This window comes from Platalea leucorodia (assembly GCF_965183815.1).
Source record: "Platalea leucorodia genome assembly, chromosome: 9".
Lineage (NCBI taxonomy): Eukaryota > Metazoa > Chordata > Aves > Pelecaniformes > Threskiornithidae > Platalea > Platalea leucorodia.
Window position 1 is genome coordinate 3,239,342 of NC_138831.1, and position 19,109 is coordinate 3,258,450.

The window sequence follows — 19,109 nt, forward strand, 5'->3', positions numbered from 1 at the left end:
CTATTATTCTGTAATGGGCTAAAAGCGAGAAACCCCTCGTTCCCTTTCCTCCGCCTGCATTCTGTAATGACGGTATGACACCAAGCTGATGGTGACCAAATGCTATTGAAGGCCGTGGGTGCCATCATGCGCCAGGGCTGTGACAGTCATCGACTGTGAAGGAGTGGTCGCTGCCGGCGTAGGGGAACGAAGCACTTGTGTGGCTGCCTGCGCTCTCTGCGGGTGTTTGATTTTTGTGTTAATATTTACGTCTCAATAGCCCCGCCGTGAACATGCCTCTCTCCACCTGACTGGCGGTCTGCGGTCCTCCTGGGCTTCTCTTTGGAGACTTCACAAGCTCTTTGCCAGCTACAGAGATGTCTCTTCAATGCCTTATCCTCCTCAGAGGAGGCAAAACTGCTCTGTTAAAAACACGTGAAAGAGATCACTAAAAGCAGAGAGAATGAGACTGTCAAACGATGGAAGGGAAATTGCTTACAAATATTTTCTGATTTCTTTCTTATCCCTTTTACCATCCCTTCTCCTTTGTCCTCCTTGGCTTTTTTATCTTAGGACAAATATCGTATTTATTTTCTGTTTACTGTGTGCAGAATTTTAATGTTTCGAATAGCAAAATAAATACAAAAAGATACTAGTGTGCTCTTCTCTGGAATAACTGATGCCTTGCAGGGAGAACTGGAGGTTATGTGGCAGTGGTACTGTAAAGGCAGGCCAAAGGAATCTCTGCTAATCCATTTTCTTTTTCTTGTTATCAGTGTTTCATGTTATATTTTACTTTCCTTTTTAAGTAATAATCAATACCTCTTGGTAGAAATAGCCTAATAACATTTTTGCTAGCTGTAAAATAAATATACTGTTGCTTTATAATGTTTGTCCAAGTATTACTAATAAAGGGGAATGACATCGAGTTATCCTTGTAAAACTACTTTTGAGCTGTGGAGCTGGGAACTTTTTCCAGGTACTCATTAACTGAGGTTTCTCGCTCGCTGGAAGATAAGTGAACATTGTCCTCGTTTAAAAAGTGAGACCCTAATGCTTAAGGTTAGTATTTTCTATAATAGCTTTTGTTACTTCCCTTTTTGGTTGTCCAGATATGGTATATTTCTTCAGATGTGCTGATTACCCATAAGTTGAGCTTGAAGTTTTGAATAATGAGCTCCTGGGCTTCTCCAGACGGAGCCCGGAGCGCTTCTGGAAGTGTGGGTTTGTCTGTGTCATTAACCACGTACAGTGACCTGTAAAGTCCTAGCGGTCTTTTGGGCTGTAATCACTAAACCAGCCTCTCCGACAGGATGAAATGGGAAGAGAAGCTGCAAGCGTAGTGAGAGAACCCTGGCTGAAAATACAAATATCTTCAGAAAATGCTCTGGGAGTAATAATAATAAAGAAAAAGTACGGTGGCAAAATAAATTGCTGCTGATACAATTTTTCTTCCTCTCCCAAGTTTGCCTCTAGTATGGCACTTTTTCTCCCTTCGATAAATAAATGCAAAGATGAGAATCGCTGCCAAAAACTGTCACATTTCTGGAACTTTCAGCCCCTGATTATTCACATTAAGCCTCCCCCCCCAGCAGTACAGTATTCTGAATATGTACACCCACCATTCTGTCAGATCTGTGCAGTCTGCGTCTGGTTCATCTTCTGTGTCTTTGATGTGCTCCATAACGTAGGCAAAGAGAGGTCTGATAGTCTCTCTAAAAACCTGACAGTTTGTGTGACAATCTGTCCACGAATCCACAGGCTCCTTGTCAACCAAATGAGCCTTTGAATATCAGAGGTTTTCGGAACAGTGCTTGCAGCATTGCATATGCACGAAGGGGAGAGTACAACAGGCTTCCTTGTAACCTGAGAGATGTCTGCATTTTCCTTAATCATTCCAGGGACATCTCATCATTGCTTGCTGGCTGGTTCTCAGCCCCGCACATGTCGGGGTTATTTAGCAAAGCTTGATTTACTAGAAACTGCACATGGAGAATAATCTGCAGTTAGGGGTAGAGGAAAAACCCTGGGAGGGGGTGGAACTTGCAGGCGTTGGTATACTTCTGGTTTTTGGTGGTTTTTTGTTTGTTTGTTTCTTACAGGGACTCTCTTCGTGCAGCTCCCTTTGCCCATGCAAGTGCATGGATGTGATGCATTTTCTTCCAGTCCTCTTGCGCATCCTCCTGCCTCGGATCCCTCCTATTCTGGCTTCCTCTGGGAATCCAGTGAATGGCATTCCTTGGCTACCTGTTGTGGGAAAGGATGGGGTCATGACTGTAATTTAGGTTTTTAAAATTGGGACAGGAACTGTTAACTGGGCCAGCTGCTGCAGTTTATAAATGGGGCTTAGGGATATTCTCAGCAGAGAAAGCCGGGAGTTTTAGCTGCAGCGTGCCCGTCCGAGGCGGTGGGAGTTCTGTTGGAGGCTCTGTCAAATACCAGCTTTGGCACGATGGCATCAAACCTTAGCTATAACGTTCCTGCCTTCCCAAAATAAGTTCCTGTGATGGGCCTGACAGGGGAATGTACTTAGTATCTTTTTTTATATATGACAAGTACTTGATGACTGCCAATTTTCTGTTTTTTTTTAAATTATTTTTTTTCCTCTGAAGTACTGGTCAGCCTCCTAGTGAAACTTTCAGCTACGTACCTTGGCGCTCTTGATATTCTGGCAATTCCCTGATTCTCCGCACGCCTGTCGGTCTCCCTTGGGCAATGCCCGGTTGTTAGGGGCAGCATCCTGTGACCTAGGAGTTCATCCTGGTTTAGCGACAGATCGGCTGATGGGACCCGGGTATCACTGCGGGACCAGTTGTGCAGCTGCCCAGCCCAGGCACAGGGATTTAGCCGGCACTGCCGTGCCTTTAAAGTCATGGACACTACGTTATCTCTGCAGGTCAGCCAGGTGTAGGACTTCTCTGAAGCAGATACTGAAAAACGTTGATGTTTAATCAATGCCTGGGAAGCCTGTTTACCTGCACTTGTCAGGTATAATTGATTTGGGCATTTACTGTGAATTCCTCACCTAAGACTTCTCGCTCCTATATTAAACTTCCAGCTAGGAGGAGAGCGGAGCGGTACTCGCCTACAACAGTTTTAGCGTTAATCTGGGCCTTTCACGTTGCTGTTGCTGTCCTTGTCAGAAAGCCGGGTTGCCTGCTGACATTTTATGGCCTTTCTCTTTGAAAGTGCTTTTACTTTCCAGAGTTGGTGTTTAAAGAATTACTAATGCTTTATTTGCAATCTTTCAGAGTTGTGTGCTTTAAAGCAACCTCATATAAACGCAGTGTTTAATTCTTTCTGGTTTTTTTGCTCCTTCTTTCCCTTTTAATCACCTCCGTAGTAATAATTTCTTTGTGGCTGGCTGGCTTCCCGAGTTGAAGATAACATGAGGTTTTTCTGCGTGTTTCCAGTGAGGCACTTGGAGCTCCTTGGAGAAGTTCCTAACACCGTCTTTCTGTGAGGTCCCTGTTTTAACTGGGCTCTTCCCAGGGCACCTTCCTAGAGACAGCCTGGCTCTGCCGTGCCATCTCTGGGTCCGTAAACCCGCGCTTACCCAGGTGGAGGGTCTCGGTGTGGGACCTGGGTCTGGCAAGTCCTGGGGTGCGTAGCTTTGTTTGAGTCACTGGGTGCTTTAGGGGCTGTGGCTGAACGTTTTGTGCCTAGCTTCTTATCCACAGGATAAACCCAGCTGCGGTCCTTCTCCCCAGCTTTGCCTCCCTAAAGTTTTGTGAAGATTGGTGTTTTGGGGGATTTTATCTTTGAGAAGCTGTCTAGGTATGCTAGAGAATTAATATTTTGCTTTCAACTCAGGATAATATTGCAGTTGTGAGAAGATCTGTTCAAACAGGAATATACCTCTGCCCATGACTAGTTTAACTTTCCAGTGTTGTTACTGTGGACATTGCTCTTTTTCTGTCCTCTCTGAATCTTAATCCAAAATTTATGATCTCACAGCCTATTGCCGAAGGAAAGAATAGAATGACACAAATTCAATGCTCTCGTTTCATTATTGGTCTCAGTGGGAGGAGTGGATGAACCCACACATGAACAGCAAACAACAGAGCTGTGTTTAGAAGTTGGCTTTGGGTAAAAAAAAAAATAATCTTTTCTCTGTATCAGCAAGCTGTTTGTAGTTGCTTGCATCTTTCCTCTGTTACCTTTTGAGAAAAAACATTTGAATTCGCATAAAAGCAGTTTAACCCTTGACTTCTGTGCTCTCGTGGTACGCTTTATATGCATACTTCTCTTCCTTGTTAATCGGCTTCTATGTGTATGGGCACTTGCGCTTGATAGGAAGGAGAAAACGTGAGTGATCTCTTTTAGCGAAATGCTAGCTGATACCAACAAACAGGCTGAGCAGGGACTGAAGAGGAGCGAGCTCAGGAGGTGAAGAGGTTGCTTCTTGCAATGTGTCCTGAAATTCCCAAACTCCCTGTTTTGGACCAAAGTTGATAGCGGTGATTGATTGTGTAGGTTGATTTTAACAGATCCAAAGGGTCGTCCAGTGAACAGATCGGTTCAGCTCATCTGCCTCCGTACCTGCGGGAGGAGTGCAAGTAGATGGGGTAATTTTTCACATCTGTTAGGAGCCATTTGCATGAGACTTCTGAGCGATGAGAACGAGCAACCTGATTTATAGCGCGTGTGAACCAGCGACCCGGTGAGGTGCGTGGTGCCCGAGGCAGTGCTGTGAGCGAAGGCGGCTCCCGAAGCCTGCGCTAACTGGGGTTTTGCTGTAGCTCCTCGTGGCAGCAGCTGCGTCCTGCGCCTGTTCCCCGACCCCAAGTGCGTGCGGGCAGGTGGCGGTCGTGCTGCTTTATCAGGATGGTGTGAGGTCTTGTTTCTCCTTTAGAAGCAGCTGGAAGCAGGAATTTAAACGTCTCCCAGTTGATATTTGATACGTGAGAAGTAACCTTTGCTTTTCTTTCCCCTTTCTCTCCTGAATTTAGAATCATAGAATCGTTAAGGTTGGAAAGGACGTCTGAGATCAAGTCCAGCCTGTTAGCCTAACTGCCAGGTCCACCTCTAAACCATGTCCCTAAGCACCACATCCACATGTTTTTTGAATACTTCCAGCGACCATGATTGTACCACTTCCCTGGGCAGGCTGTTCCAATGCCTGACCACTCTCTCCATGAAGAAATTTTTCCTAATATCTAATCTAAACCTGCCCTGGCGCAGCTTGAGGCCGTTCCCTCTCGTCCCATCGCTTGTTCCTGGGGAGCAGAGACCGACCCCCCCGGCTCCAGCCTCCTTTCAGGCCGTTGCAGAGAGCGATGAGGGCTCCCCTCAGCCTCCTCTTCTCCAGGCTGAGCCCCCCCAGCTCCCCCAGCCGCTCCTCCCCAGCCTTGTGCTCCAGCCCCTGCCCCAGCCTCGCTGCCCTGCTCTGGCCACGCTCCAGCCCCTCCATGGCCGCCTTGGGGTGCGGGGCCCAGCGCTGAGCACAGCATTCGAGGGGCGGCCTCACCAGTGCCCAGCGCAGGGGCACCATCACCTCCCTGCTCCTGCTGGCCACACTATTCCTGATACAAGCCGGGATGCCATTGGCCCTCTTGGCCACCTGGGCACACTGCTGGCTCATGGTCAGGCGGCTGTCGACCAGCACCCCCAGGCCCTTTCCCGCCGGGCAGCTCCCAGCCGCTCCTCCCCACGCCTGCAGCGGTGCCTGGGGTTGTTGTGACCCAAGTGCAGGACCTGGCCCTGAGCCCTGTTGAACCCCATACAGTTGCCCTTGGCCCATCGATCCAGCGGGTGGAAGCGGATCCATCGATTTGCGGTGTTTCCTACTGCCGGGGCACACCGCATGTTCCCCCTGCCACCGCCTCTCGTGCTCCTTTCGGCTCAAGCGGGGCTCGTGGCGGGAGGTTTGCTGGAAGCTGGCGAGCGCGGACGTTAGGAGAGGGGATCGAAGCAACGCGTCTGTCAGGTGCGAGGCAGATTGTACCATCTAATCCCCTGGCTGTCGTCTGCAGCATTTGTCAAGGCCTCCGCTGTCCTGCTCCGTTTCATCAGAGGTATCACTAGCATTCATCTAGGCTGGCAGCATTTCAACAGCTGTTAATCCTCTTTGTATCTTTAAGCACTGTGACCACTGACAAGCTTCTATACTCTGAGGTGTCAAAATATCTCAAGATAGCTGTGGTGATGGTGGTTGGGGTTGTTGTTTTTAATCCAAACACCTTCTGATCTATTGACCCAGGCTGAACCCGATCGAGCAATCTGTGTCCTGGTGTGAGGTTTTTGCTGCTGCTGCTTGATGTTCGCAAAGAATTTTGCCTAAAATCTGATTAATTTCTAGTTCCTCACGCTCGCGTTGCTCTGTTTTACGTGTTACTGCAAGTAGCGCATGTTTCACTGAAGTTGTAAGGAATGTGGTTTAATGTCAATGTGAGAATGAGCTGGCAGGGTTTTCTCTTTATGCTTCAATTACTTTCCCTCCTGAAATAACCCTGAGAACTCCGTCTTCTGCTATATTGTTTTCTTACTTTCTTTGCTATATGTTGCGGAAAGGGCCTGGGCAGTGTAGAGAGGTGTAGTAGTGAGTGTTGGAGTTTCGCTGCGTGTTTGCAGCCAAGGAGGAATGTTGAATTAAAATGACTCCAAATTTAGCTCAAAGTTTTAAAATCGGTTCCCTTTGGAAGGGGAATTTTTAGTGCAAGGGTGTTTTGGGAGGAGTGGGGAGCAAGGGTATAGCAGCAAATCTGTTGTAGAAAAGCAGCAGGGTAAAAGAAAGCGGTTCTGTTGGTCTTTAGGCTTTAGTTATGTATTTTTATAACTTCTCAGTGTTTTTATTATTTGCTACGAACCATCATTTAATAGCAGGGGAAAATCTTTCAAACTAACATTTCTTTGTTTAGTTTGTTTGTCCTCTCTGGAGAGCTCTCTCCCCATATGACAATGCTCTGATGTTCTGAAGTTGGCTCCCCTAAGGCTCAGCTTTATTGAGAGAAGTGAAACATTTTAGGCGGTTCATTCATTCTTTCTGTGTCTCTTGTTATTTGAGCCCTTATGGTGTCCTTTGGTCATGTTTTTAAACTTATTTCTGCAACTAAGACTGCCAGGAGCTTTATTTAATAATAGTTGAGGTCTCATGTTCAACTTTCTTTTTGTGAGCTGCCATTTTATCTCAAGCATCAAATATTGTGAGAGTAAATTAAAAGCAGCGTTGATGTCTTGTAATTTTGCGTTGAATGTTCTCTCTTTTACTGTGCAACTGAACATCGCTTTATGAAGCCAAAGGACTTCACGAAGACCAGGGGCAGCTCGGGCTTTGTTTCAAGTGCAAATACCGCACCTTGATCCTGCTGAAGAGCCCTCGTGCGTGGGTGGCTCTGCCGGAGTCACAGGAGCCGCGTAGCTGGTTCCTGGCTTGGGTCCTCCTTTGCAACCTTATTATAAAGTCCTACATTTTTGTAGGCCATTGGAACGTTCTCCCCCGCCACAGTGTGGCAGGGTAAAATACTGAAAATGAAGCAGATCTTGCATCGTGAAGTCTAGATGAAGATACTTGGAAAATTGTTCTCTGTAAGTAGAAGCCCCAAATCCCAGATCCTGCCGTGACTGTGCCCCTGCCGAAAGGCCTGTCTCTCGTTTAGCCCATTTGTTGCTCACTTAGTGTTCAGGAGAAAAGCGAACGCGACTTTCAAAGTACGAAAGGGCCTAGAGGCCAAGGAAAACCTGTTTAACAAGTCTGGTTGTTGAACTAACTCAGGTTTAAATGGCAAAACTCTGTTTTTCTTACTCGGGGAAGCCTTTAAAGATACTGATTCATAGCATTGGAAATACTGCTTCATTGGTTTTTAGGGTTTTTGAGGGGGCGGGGGAACAAGGCAGAGAGGTCTGACTCAAAGGCAAGAGGCCCAGTTGGATCACATGTAAAGATGTTGCCTTTTCATTTTTAAAACTCAGCAGCTTTCATCTTCGGGTTGAAGGTCTTCTGTGCCCCTCCTTGATCTTCGCATCGTGCCATGTGCCTTGTGGTTTCTTTGAGGTCAGGTCTATCCTCCTTTCCCTCACTGAGATTCTTCCCCTCTCCGTTCAGGTTCTCACTTGCCTGCGTTTCATCAGTTTTAGGATCCGGAGCTATTTCATACTGGTTTCTTTCCCAGCTATTTTTGACCGTGTTAGGAGTCACTGTTGCAGATGGGGCTGACCAGAGTACTGGGCAGCTGAACCCTCTCTAATCAACCGGGCAAGGTTGTGCCACAGCCACTTTAATCGACAGGGCAACCAGTAAATGAGTCTGTTGGCTATTTTTTTCTTTCTTTAGGTGGGTTAAATGCCAACCTCATGCTGGGTCTCACGTACAACATACTCGCTCCTGTTTTCCTCTCCTGCTGCTGTTTCACTGCAGAGTGCTGCAGGCTAATAGTATCTGACGGGGCTACTTCCTATTGCCTGAAAAATGTTTAATTTTACTACCTTGCTTTCTCTCTTTCCCGCTTTCTCTCATTTTGATCTCTCAAATCCAGTCCCTTTGAGAAATCAGACAGTATGAAATATGAAAATTGCTTGGGTAGTAATTGGAGAAACGGTGAGACTTATGAAACCCATGGAGATAACGCTTACATCTACTTATTCACATTATTTAATTTTTAATGGCAAATTTAATTAATGAAGCACAGGTCTTGTGGTTTCATGTGTGAATAAGTACCAGCAGGGAGCTGAAAGTCGTGAGGTCTGTTTACAGGACAGAGAAAAAGGCTCCATTAAAATCTGAACTTTTCATTATAGGAAGGAGTAAAATGGGTTTAATAGCTTAGAAGTTTGACCATTATGTAACAAGTAAGTAAATAAAAACTTTAATGACAATTTGCTGGCAAAATGCATTTTGAAGTGGTTACTCATCCGTGATTTCTCAGTTTAAGTCTGTCTCCTAGGTCAAAGTTTGGAAAAGCAAAGTCTGTTCTGTGGGTTTTTTGGTATGTGACATAAATTCAGGCACCAGAGATAAAACGCTTAAATATAGCACCTTGAAGCCTAGGCTCTGAAAACCTGTATAAACCTTCCAATTAGCTAAGCTTCACACAACTTCAGTGGTACAGGCAGCTGTTATCCCTCGCCTGCAGATGGAGAATGGTGACTCGCCCAAGATTGCACAAGTGGCAGAACCGCTAATAGAACTTGAGTTATATCTGTCCTTTCCTTTTTCTAACCACTGAACAATATGTGGCGTCTCATCATGCGCAGGACCACAGCTGCATTTATGGGAGAATAAATGAAGAAGAGCAAGAATAGTATTCTATATAAAATGACCAAATTTGGGGAGAGATAGCAGCTAGAACCGGCCCTAAATGAATAGCTGTCCTCGCTTTCAATACCATTTTGTCACTTTTTTGATTGATTATTGCATATTTTCTGCATGTGCCTTTTCAGACTAAGGGCCTTGCAGATGAGTTTTGAATGAGGCAATTGCAGCTATTTCAGTATAAAGTCCAGAGGCTTTGCCTAAAGCAGCTTCATCAGCAGTTCAGTAGCACAAGACCTTGCAGCGAAGTCGCTGGGGGTGCGCAGCCATTCCTTTTTGCTGTTTGTGCTTGGGAGGCTCCTAAGGGCAGCCGAGAGGAGGAATTCATCCTCCATGTTCAGCGGCTGAGCAGTTGTGAACTAAAACTCTTTCCGTGCAAGCTCAGGAGAATTTAATGCAAACCTCTTAAGCCCTGCAGCAAGACACTCCAGACTCTGTTTGGCAGTGCCTTAACTGATACCTGATACGCCTCCCTGTGTTGTTAAAAGGGAAACAGGCTGCATAATTTTCTTTTAAAGAATAAGTAACGTAAGTAGAAGCACTGAAATGTAAAATGGATTTTCCAGTGCTAGCAGCCAATTTTGATACTTGCACGTCAGTAACTTACAAGATCCTTCACAGCAATTAATGAAAAAAAGAGAACAAAACACAACCTAACTCAAAATAACTCGGTGCTGAAAACACCTTGGCTTTGTGCTTCCATGGAATAATCGAGGCTGACGGTCGGTTGTTAGCGACCTCTTCCCCTCTTTCCCTTCGCAAAGGTGAAGCGCGGAAGGGAGGACACATTGTGGCCTTGATGCACTTTGCTGACAAGAAAACCAACTTTTAAGCATTTTTTTGTGTTCTTTGAACTGAATATGCTGTTTGTTGTTGGAAATCGTTATTAATTATAGATGATAACTTTGTGATGGGATAAGATCTGAGACGCCTTTAATTTTTAGAGCTGAGCATTATATTCTTTGTTTCAGAATGCAGAGATCTACAAGCTGACATCCGAGCAGTACCAGGAGGCAGCCACCAAGGCAGAGGAGTGGATAAAGTGAGGAGCCGTTTTTGTTCTTTTCAGCAGTTGCATTTCATAACGCTCTGCGTGTAGCCTCTGGATAGTCCCGTAAACGGAGTGTGAAGTTACCTCCCGTCGGGTATTTAGGGGGCTGAGGAGTTGTAAGCTAGCATCCTCTCTTTCTGTGCCAAGCTTGACAGAATTTAGTATAAAGTTGTTAGATCTTGCAAGGGAGAATGAGGGAGAAGACGTGGACTTAGAAAATTCACATTAAATGGGAATATTTGCTAGGGTTTTCAAAATGGCAATGGAACATGTTTAATCTGTTCCAACTTTGACCCAATGTGTTTAAGCTACACGTTGCAGCACTGGGCTAGTGTGTGGGAGTAGGAAGAATGGCCCCCCTTCCAAACTTTTCTTTGTCCAGGGAAGAAAAAGGTAAACAGCCTAAATCTTAGCCCTGTAAATTTCAATCAAACTAGAGCTGTAATTATCACGAATGTTTTCTTAGAATGGGTGAAATGATTTTTCTGACTTTTTTTATTGGCCTTGGCACAATTAGTGGACCTTTAACGTTGTCTTTTTAAATTGTGTCTAAATTCCATTTGTATTTGCCAGTAGTGTTATATAGCTTATTGTTCCACATGCACTAACAGCTGTCCAAGAAAAAATATTTTCTATAATTCTTTAATATTAATGAGTCCAAAGCAATTACACTGTCAAGAGCAGCATGTGGATCTCAGTTGGGTAAACAGTTGGCCAACACGCAGTAAACTGGAGTAGCAACATATGTAGTCCAGTTGGGTCCAGTCCAGACTGTATGATACTTAATTGCATAAATAGATAATATAGTGGTGATGAATATGTTAGTGGGGTGTGCAGTATATTGTGCTGTCTTTATTTAAAATTATGTTTGGCTGCCAAAGCATCACATAACCTGTTGTAATTTCACATTTTTGTTTGGACAGTCAAGCAATAAGTTGCTAAAGAAGCCAAAACAAGGCAGCTAACACATTGCCTGCGTTTTCATGCAGTTTTCCATAGTAGAATTCTAAATTCTGTTTTTTAAATAAAATTTAAAAAATTCATAGGACATAAAGTTCTGACAGTCTTTGATCAGTTCAGTCTTTTCTTGGATTTGCTCCTGCAGATGTGCGATCAGTTGTTGGGAACGCATGTAGCAATGATTTATCCTTGTGACTTTGTAAAGAAAGAGATTGGGACCTTGGATTATGTTCTTTACTTGCTATTACGGATTGTAACTAACTTATTTTTTATAGTAGTCTTAAGTTTGCTTCCTGAGGTTTCAGTTTCATTTGGTCTTTTCTGTTTCTTGTGGAGATGAAGACTGGTAATGTAGGAAACTCAGGAATGCCACCATTTCTCATAAAAGTTAGTGGCCGAGACCAGTACAGATGCTAATGACTTCTTTCTTTCAAGACTCAGAAAATGTGTTTATGGTCTCTTAGGGGTTCCTTCCCCTTTGCTTTGAGCCTTCATCATCTGCCAGTCCCTGGCTTCTGGCTGTATTGTACAATGCCCTTCTATTTGAAGGCCATATGAACTTGAGCCGTCATAAAGGGCCAGATTCCTTAGGCTGTCTTCCTTGCAGCCGAAAGACACACCTGCCCTAATGTGAATTTTGTGTGAAAAGATAATGTGGCTGGGGGATGCCTTGAGAAGGGACAAGCTGTGTGGCACTAGTGAAGCTGAAGGAGAAGGTGAACATCATACTTTCTACTTCTTTATAGCAGAAATTGCCAGCAATAGCCAGGATTGCACTGAGCTGCGTGTTGGAGTGCATGAACTGGGATTGATAACGCCCTTTGGTAATTGTACACGCAGGAAGAATCATTGCTTTGCCCCGTCAGCCTGCAGTGTACGCATCTCTTCCAGCAGCACGCAGTGATCGTTTTTGGGACCGTTGCCCTGGTGTACAACATGCCGTACAAACACTCTTGAAGAGTACACATGCCTCGCGTGTGGGTCATGATACGGCTGGGACAGGGACACGGAAACTTCCTTCATACGTTGGCGTTCATGCTTAATTGGTAGGACTTGAAGTCTGCATGTTGTGAGGTCCTCTTGTTAGGTGTCATACATTCAAGCCTTTCTACAGCCTGTTTAGGGTAATAAATTACAAGATCCTGTGACTTCAGTGGAAAGAATAGTTTGCTCATCCTGTTTTGCGCTTTCGTATTAGACATGCAAGCACAGTAAGTGCTCAGATAGGTAAGACTGATTTATGCAGACCTGGTAGCTTGGTTAACAGGAATAAACTGACACTCCAGCAAAATTACATGAACTGGAATATAGCCAAAGTATGAATGAAGCGCAGGTCTGCCTGCTTCCAGTGCTGGACCACGGCAGCTGCTGTAACGAAAGGAGTGTAACCAGGAGCGGTACTTTCTCCATCTGCAGAGGAGAGTGCGTGTCCTTCCCAGAGTGTCTCTTCTCCACCTTATTTCATCCCTGTTTCACTGAACTCTGACCTACCCTGGCACTTGTGCCTTGCGAGACCAATCTACCCTGTATTTGTTGTCTTCTGCCGTTGTATATCAGCATAGCTGATGGAGGAAGAGGGGAATAGAGCTGGGCTGTGTCCACAGCGAGTACCCTGTTTTTTGGAGTCCATGTTGAAGCAAAAATAAGAAATATCTGAAACAAAAAAACCCAGTGTTTTCTTGGCACTTATTGACTTCTGTAATTCCGTTATTAACACCTACAGCTCTGCACAAGTGGTCAAGTGTTCCACGGACTATTTCTTCTCCTTAGTGATTGTCAAACATTGCAGGACTTCAGAATATTGTACAAGCTTTCCACCAGTGACCCTTCACAGCATGCTTGTGAGGCAGGCAGGTAAACCTTCCTATCTCCCTTTGTACAGAAACAGAAGTGAAGTACTTAGTGCTGAGCTTCATACGAAATCACTGACACAGTCATTAGCTCTTGGTTTCTATTTCAAGGCAGGACGCTAGGCTTGATGCCTGCACGGCCTGACTTGTGCAATGGATTTTGTTCCTCATTTCTTCACCTGAACCCAGCCTGCTCCTGTCTCCGTCTTCCTCCCACCGCAGCGTCTCCTTCTTTGTTCTGGGCTCTGTCCAACCTGTTTCTTTCTCCCAGGAAGAAGATCCTAGCAACAAGAAAGCACCGAGCACAGCTTTCAGCACCTTAAGCAACTTGCCCTTGTTGCTTACATGCTGTGGTGAATTGGACAGTTGCCACGGACATATTGTCTCAATGATGTTGTTATAATTGCTGCATTATTATTTTTCTCTTTTGTTAACCAACAGAATTAAAGTCTGGGGACCTAGAACTTTTTTTGCCCCCTTCCTTCCCTGGTTAGCAAACTGTGCACATCAGTAACCACCCACAAAGGAGGCAGCGTGTAAATAAAAAGCCAGTGCTCCCCGCCCTTCACTTCGCTCCACGTCCTTTTCTCAGTGTTCATAGAGCCATGACTCAGACTGGGTTTAGAGAAGACAACTTGCTAATCCCCTCCCCGCTACAGAGAATAAAATGGCATTTCATTCCAAGCTCTATTAATGCGCTCGCTCCGGGGATAAAGCAGCACTCCCAAAAGGCAGTGGCCAAATTTTTTTTTCTGTTGCGTTGTCTTTGTCTTCTTTTGAGTGTTACATTTAGATTAGCTTCTGAGGATTAAATGTCATTACAGTCCCTGAATCTGTTAAGGGGAAGGAAAAAACCATCAGTAAAGAGGTTATGGCTTAGTGCAGGCACTCTAGGTTTATCCTCAAAATGCTGTTTTTTTGAAAATTTGATTTATTTTCTTTTGTGAAGGTTGTTTTATCACGTTTGTATTTTATTTTTGTAGTTGTTAAATTTGGATGCGAGAATTGGCATGGGTGGGGGTGTGACTGTCTCTAAAAGGTAAAGCTGCAGGAGTGGGGTGAGGGGATTAGGAAGCTGTTAAAAGATAAAATTGTTCTGAAGCTGAGTTTCCCTCTGAGATCTCCTTATAGTTTGCAGAATTGTTTCCGAAGCTGCTTACCGATGGCTGTGTTGCTTTGCGTATTGTGCTGAGAGGGCTGCACATGCTTTGCGCCGTTATCAAGGAGTGCATAAAGAACGGCGGTATCTCATCCTGATAGAGATCAGCCTTGAATCCAAGGCAGTTTTCCAGTGGAGAAACTGCCAAAGAGATTTACTCCATATGGGACTTAGTATCTAAGAGTTCCATTTAATGGTCCTAAGATCTTTAAACTTAATGGACATGAGAGTGTAAGGTGATTACGTTAGAGAAACTGGCACGCAGTGAGTACCTTCCTGGGCTGAACCTGGAGTAGAGAACCACAGGGAGAAAGTTCATAGATGGACTGTCTGCTGGGAACAGGGACTTTACGGCTTGCTTTCAGTACTCATGGAAATGAAGGTTTTATTGAATTGCACAGAATTTTGAGGCTGATAGCCCCTCAGTTAAACTGGCAACACTAACTGGAACCTAGAGGAACTGCCTTTTTTGTTGGTTTTTTTCTTGTTTGTGTAGATCTGGAAAGTTTATAAAATATTTATGTGGTGATAATTGTGGTGATACTTGAGTTTATTAATCTTGAAATCTACTATGAGGCCTCAGGTATTTCAACAGAGGGCTGTGCCCAGGAGTCAAGCTCTGAAATAGTTATTATGTGGACAGTCGTGAAGCCCAAGGAGAAGAAGGGTAAAGACAATATAGTTTTCAAACAAAATTGCTCTGGGATTTCTCCTATCATTAGATTAGATAAATGATTAATTCAGTGTTGAAATTAAGAGCCTCTGCAATAGGGATTTAAGAGTTTTCAGGAATGAAAGACTGATTACTGCTGGGAGCTCATCCCCAGCCTTATCTCAACATAGTGCTTTTGTGCCCTGCAATAATGATACCTTCACAAAAACCGGCTTGGCTCCATCCCAGTCCTGGTCTTCCCTCAGTGCTTAGTTTCTGTTAGTTGTTCCTGCTTCTGTCTGTGCTGGGTCTGTTTCACGTAATCTTTAAATAAAGAGATGAGTTATTAGTCGAAGCTTTGCTGTTTCTCACGTTTATAAAGTTGCTCTTAGTAGGAAATTGGAATATTGCTGTAAGAGGCTATAAGGCATGACTTTCCCCAAAGTTATTTCAAAAGAGTGAAAAAGAGTAGATGGGTCCATTTTGACTTTGTGTCATTTTACATGGTGTGAATTTTACTGAAAGGAAAACCTTCTGATCGTTTTCAGTTCTGCTTCACAAAGACCTTCATTCATTTAAAATAAGCATGTAAATATTTACTTTAGGAGTTCTGGAAGGCCTGTTGTTAAGCAACTGTTTGTACCAGTGCATTGATTTCCAAGCAAGGTACGTTCCCCTACTACTTCAGGAATATGGCATGCGGTAATAGAAGTCGAATATGTGTAATGGATTTGTGTAAATGTTCTAGTTGGGGCAGATTATTCTTCTTTTGAACTGAATTTTAAATCTTGCAAATTTATTAGATCGTATACTTCATCCAAGCTGTCAAATCTTCTTTCTGAAGTTCAGTTCTTGGGGATTACAAAGATGCTGGTTCTAAATAAGACTTTCCTTTTGCCCGGTTAGTAAAAATTATATTCTAATCTAGTATTCACAGGATCGTCTGCATGATGATATCATGCGTGATGAGGGATGACTAATAAATCAGTCCAATGAACTGAGTTTGCAGTTCTGTTAGTGCTGAGAAACTGGTGTAAAATATTAATATATCTTTTCAAAATTGCAAGAGCATTTCTTCAAAGGTACATTGGTAGGGCTTGGGAATTTATAAAGAGAGACCTGACTAGCAAAGACTGGAATAGCAAAGGGAGAGGTGCCAGAGACTCCATGTAGTCTATTAGGGATGTTTCCATTGCAATCGATTTTTACATGGAAAGCACTTGTATTCTGTAGTAATGTTGCCATTATAAAACCCTTAGATCAGGGTTTGTTGGCAGGCCAAATCCAGATTGTTTTCAAAAGCATGGGTATTTGTGCAGCTGTTAAAACAAACCTCAGACATGCTTTATGCATCAGCGTACATGGAATATTTCAGTTCAAAGCTCTTTATCATGGAGAATGCAGTGAAAATAGAAGCAGATCTCTGCCCTCAGATTGGGAATTACATATTCCACTGTGTACCATGGTGGAAGCAAGGTTTCTCCAGGTTTCATAGTATTTTGTTGTGTATTTAGATGTAACGCCAGGTCCACACCAAAGTCCAGAGCTTCTTGTGCCTTTGGTCCCCCCGCCCCTCTTGGCTTGAGTTGGGAAAGTATCATGAATATTAATTAATGACCCAGCTCAGCTTATTCCTGCTGTGTTTTTCTGCCTCTGTCTTCCAGCGTGTGTGGTGTATGGTGAGCTGGTGGCAGTGGCACGGGGTTGATTTGTAGAGGATCGAGGTTAAAGTTGTCTGGGGAAGCTTTCCAAAAAGAGTGGTGAATTAAAGATGTCAGAAGCAATAATGCCTGAGAAACCACTTGTTACCAGTGAATTAATGACTTGTTTGCTAATTAGCAGCCTAAGGCAAAGTTGAGGTAACGCTCCTAACAATCTGGTCATTAATTCAGTAGCAACTGATTTCAAGGGCAATGTTGCTATTTTGAACAGTAATTGTATTCCTGATTCTGGATTATACGTGCTGTGCAAAATGTCTCTACTTACTGTTGAGTCAGTCGTCTCCTGGAGTGATGGAGGGATGACAGGAGAGACCAAAGGCAAGTACCAGTGGGGGAAATTTGAGGAGAGAAATAGTTTGTTCTGTAGGTCAGAGCTTCTGTATCTCCAGCTTCTGAGGAAGTAAGGACTGTGGCAGGACAGCTGTGGATGCCTTCCGTCGTGGTCATCCAGCTGCACAGAGGAAGCTGGTGGTGTTTGATGTTGGCTGATGAGAGATTGAGGTCCTTTCCTCCGTCATAAAGGGAGAGAAAAACCATCTCTGCCATCAGACCAGGCTTTGATGACTTAATTTATTTCGTTATTTATTTGGTGTGATTTTGATAGTTCATGAAGTTACTCTGATAAAATAGGTTTCTAGGCTATGGGGTCCCATCAGCTTCTGGAGTCTCAAGATCCGGGGCTACTCAGCCTACTGTGAGACGACCTTGCTGGGGCTGGTTCTTCCTTCCTATCCTTTTCTTGTCCTCGTTAGTCCTGGAAGCATCTCTTGCCTGCCTGTCTGGGCCATACACATACCACACCAACCACAATCGTAACTGATTTGGCCCAAAAAGGTGGTGTTTGGCAGACAGGAGCACTTGCTTGTTCAGGGATGAATATCGCTTCTTCGGAGAGAGCTCGGCGTTGTGCTGACTGTGAGTGCCGCCAACAGCACGATGGAGCAGCCTCGAGTAGGCATGGGTCTCATTAACTCACCCGAGACATTTCATCTGCTCTTCTCCAAACTTAAAACCATGTTATCCAAATTATTTTCTATAAGGATTTTTTCAATTCTCTGAGGACTTCTTGAAATGATAATATTTATTTAAAAACAAAGAATAAAAATAAAAAAATCTCCCAACCTCCCCCCAGAAACAGACTTCAAGGCTTTGTGTGTGTTCTTTGAAAGCACCGTTTTTGATGTTCGCTGGGGGACGAGTAGCTGCTTACTGGGGATCTTGCTGAGTCAGTACTCAGCAAATTGCACAGCATGGTAAAAGGGGGCACTGTGGTTTTGAAGATGAGAGCATGTGGGCAGAAGCAAGGGGATTTTTTTTAATAAGGTGACTGTTTAGCTTCAGATCCCACCTGAACTTTAATGCTGGCAGCTTCATTCTCCTCTGAAAATTTGTTTCCGCAGCTTTGGCAAGATATGCCACTCTGTCAGTGCAGAATATACTCATGGACTCACATTTTTGTCCATCACTGATACCCCTTTGTGTACTCTGGTGTAAACTGTAGGGACCTAGTACAGTGCTTAGTGGCATTTTAGAAAAGTAACTGCTGTTCAAACGAGTGGTCAGGGTTTTCTTTTAAAAAGAACATTTTGTTAGCAGTCCGACATCGTTATGAGATCATCTCGCATAGGAAAAATTTGCTGAACCTGTCTGTCCCTCATGTCTCGCGGTTATATGAAATCAGCATATTACATCTTCAGTACTTTCTTTAGAAGACTTTTTGGGGAGAGGTTTAATAGACCAAGAAAGAATATGGGCCCAGCAGTCTCCTGGCAGGCAGTTCCCCAGCTCACCCCGAGACCTTATAGCACTACCACAACCCATATATTCTTAGGGCCAGTACTGCATGCATTCTGTAAGCTGCCTGCATTCCCTTTCTGACCTGAAATCTTAACCGGTTTTTGGATGTTGGTTTTTATCTGAAGAAAGAAAATCCCTATTCGGGTCACTTGTTGGGCTGTGTGTTGTTTTCAGATTCAGTTATTGCTTGCTATATTGCTTTTCTGCCTTGTGGGAGCTGAGCCAGCTTCCTTTCTGATTCAGAGAACTCCTTCCAGCAACAAGATTCTGACTCATTCCTGCTTGGCTTCCAGAGACCGTTTTGCTGCTAACTTTAGGCTCTTCATCTTTGCTAGTCAACTTTTAGTAGCTTGGCATCTTTGGAAAAAATGGTGCATGGCTTTGTGGGCAGGAGATCCAGTTCTGTTAACTTCTGTATCTCTTGGCAAGTGAAGGAAGAGGCAGTAGTTTTCCTTTCATGTTCCAAACTGGCGGTTTCTCGTAACTCAGTATTCTACCATCATAATCAGTAAAGAATTTACATCCAAATGTACATTGGAATTATCCACTTGTGGGGAAAAGTCTCTCATTATTCCAAACCACTTGCCATCTGCCATGCAGAATGCTAATAGGGATGATTAGTTATTGCGTTTGCAGGTTCAGTAGGATAGGGATAATTTAATTTTATATGGTTTTGTACGGTATTTTGCA

At 44.1% G+C, this 19,109-nt stretch overlaps 1 protein-coding gene across 2 annotated transcripts in view; it reads left to right on the forward strand.

Annotated features, from left to right (window-relative positions):
- CHCHD6 (coiled-coil-helix-coiled-coil-helix domain containing 6) overlaps positions 1-19,109 on the forward strand; it is a 120,603-nt gene that overhangs the window by 56,748 nt on the left and 44,746 nt on the right. For both annotated transcript variants that reach the window (XM_082321810.1, XM_082321811.1), the window contains exon 10: positions 10,201-10,271. In XM_082321810.1, the coding sequence (XP_082177936.1) occupies positions 10,201-10,271 (71 nt within the window). The remainder of the gene's footprint in view (positions 1-10,200; positions 10,272-19,109) is intronic.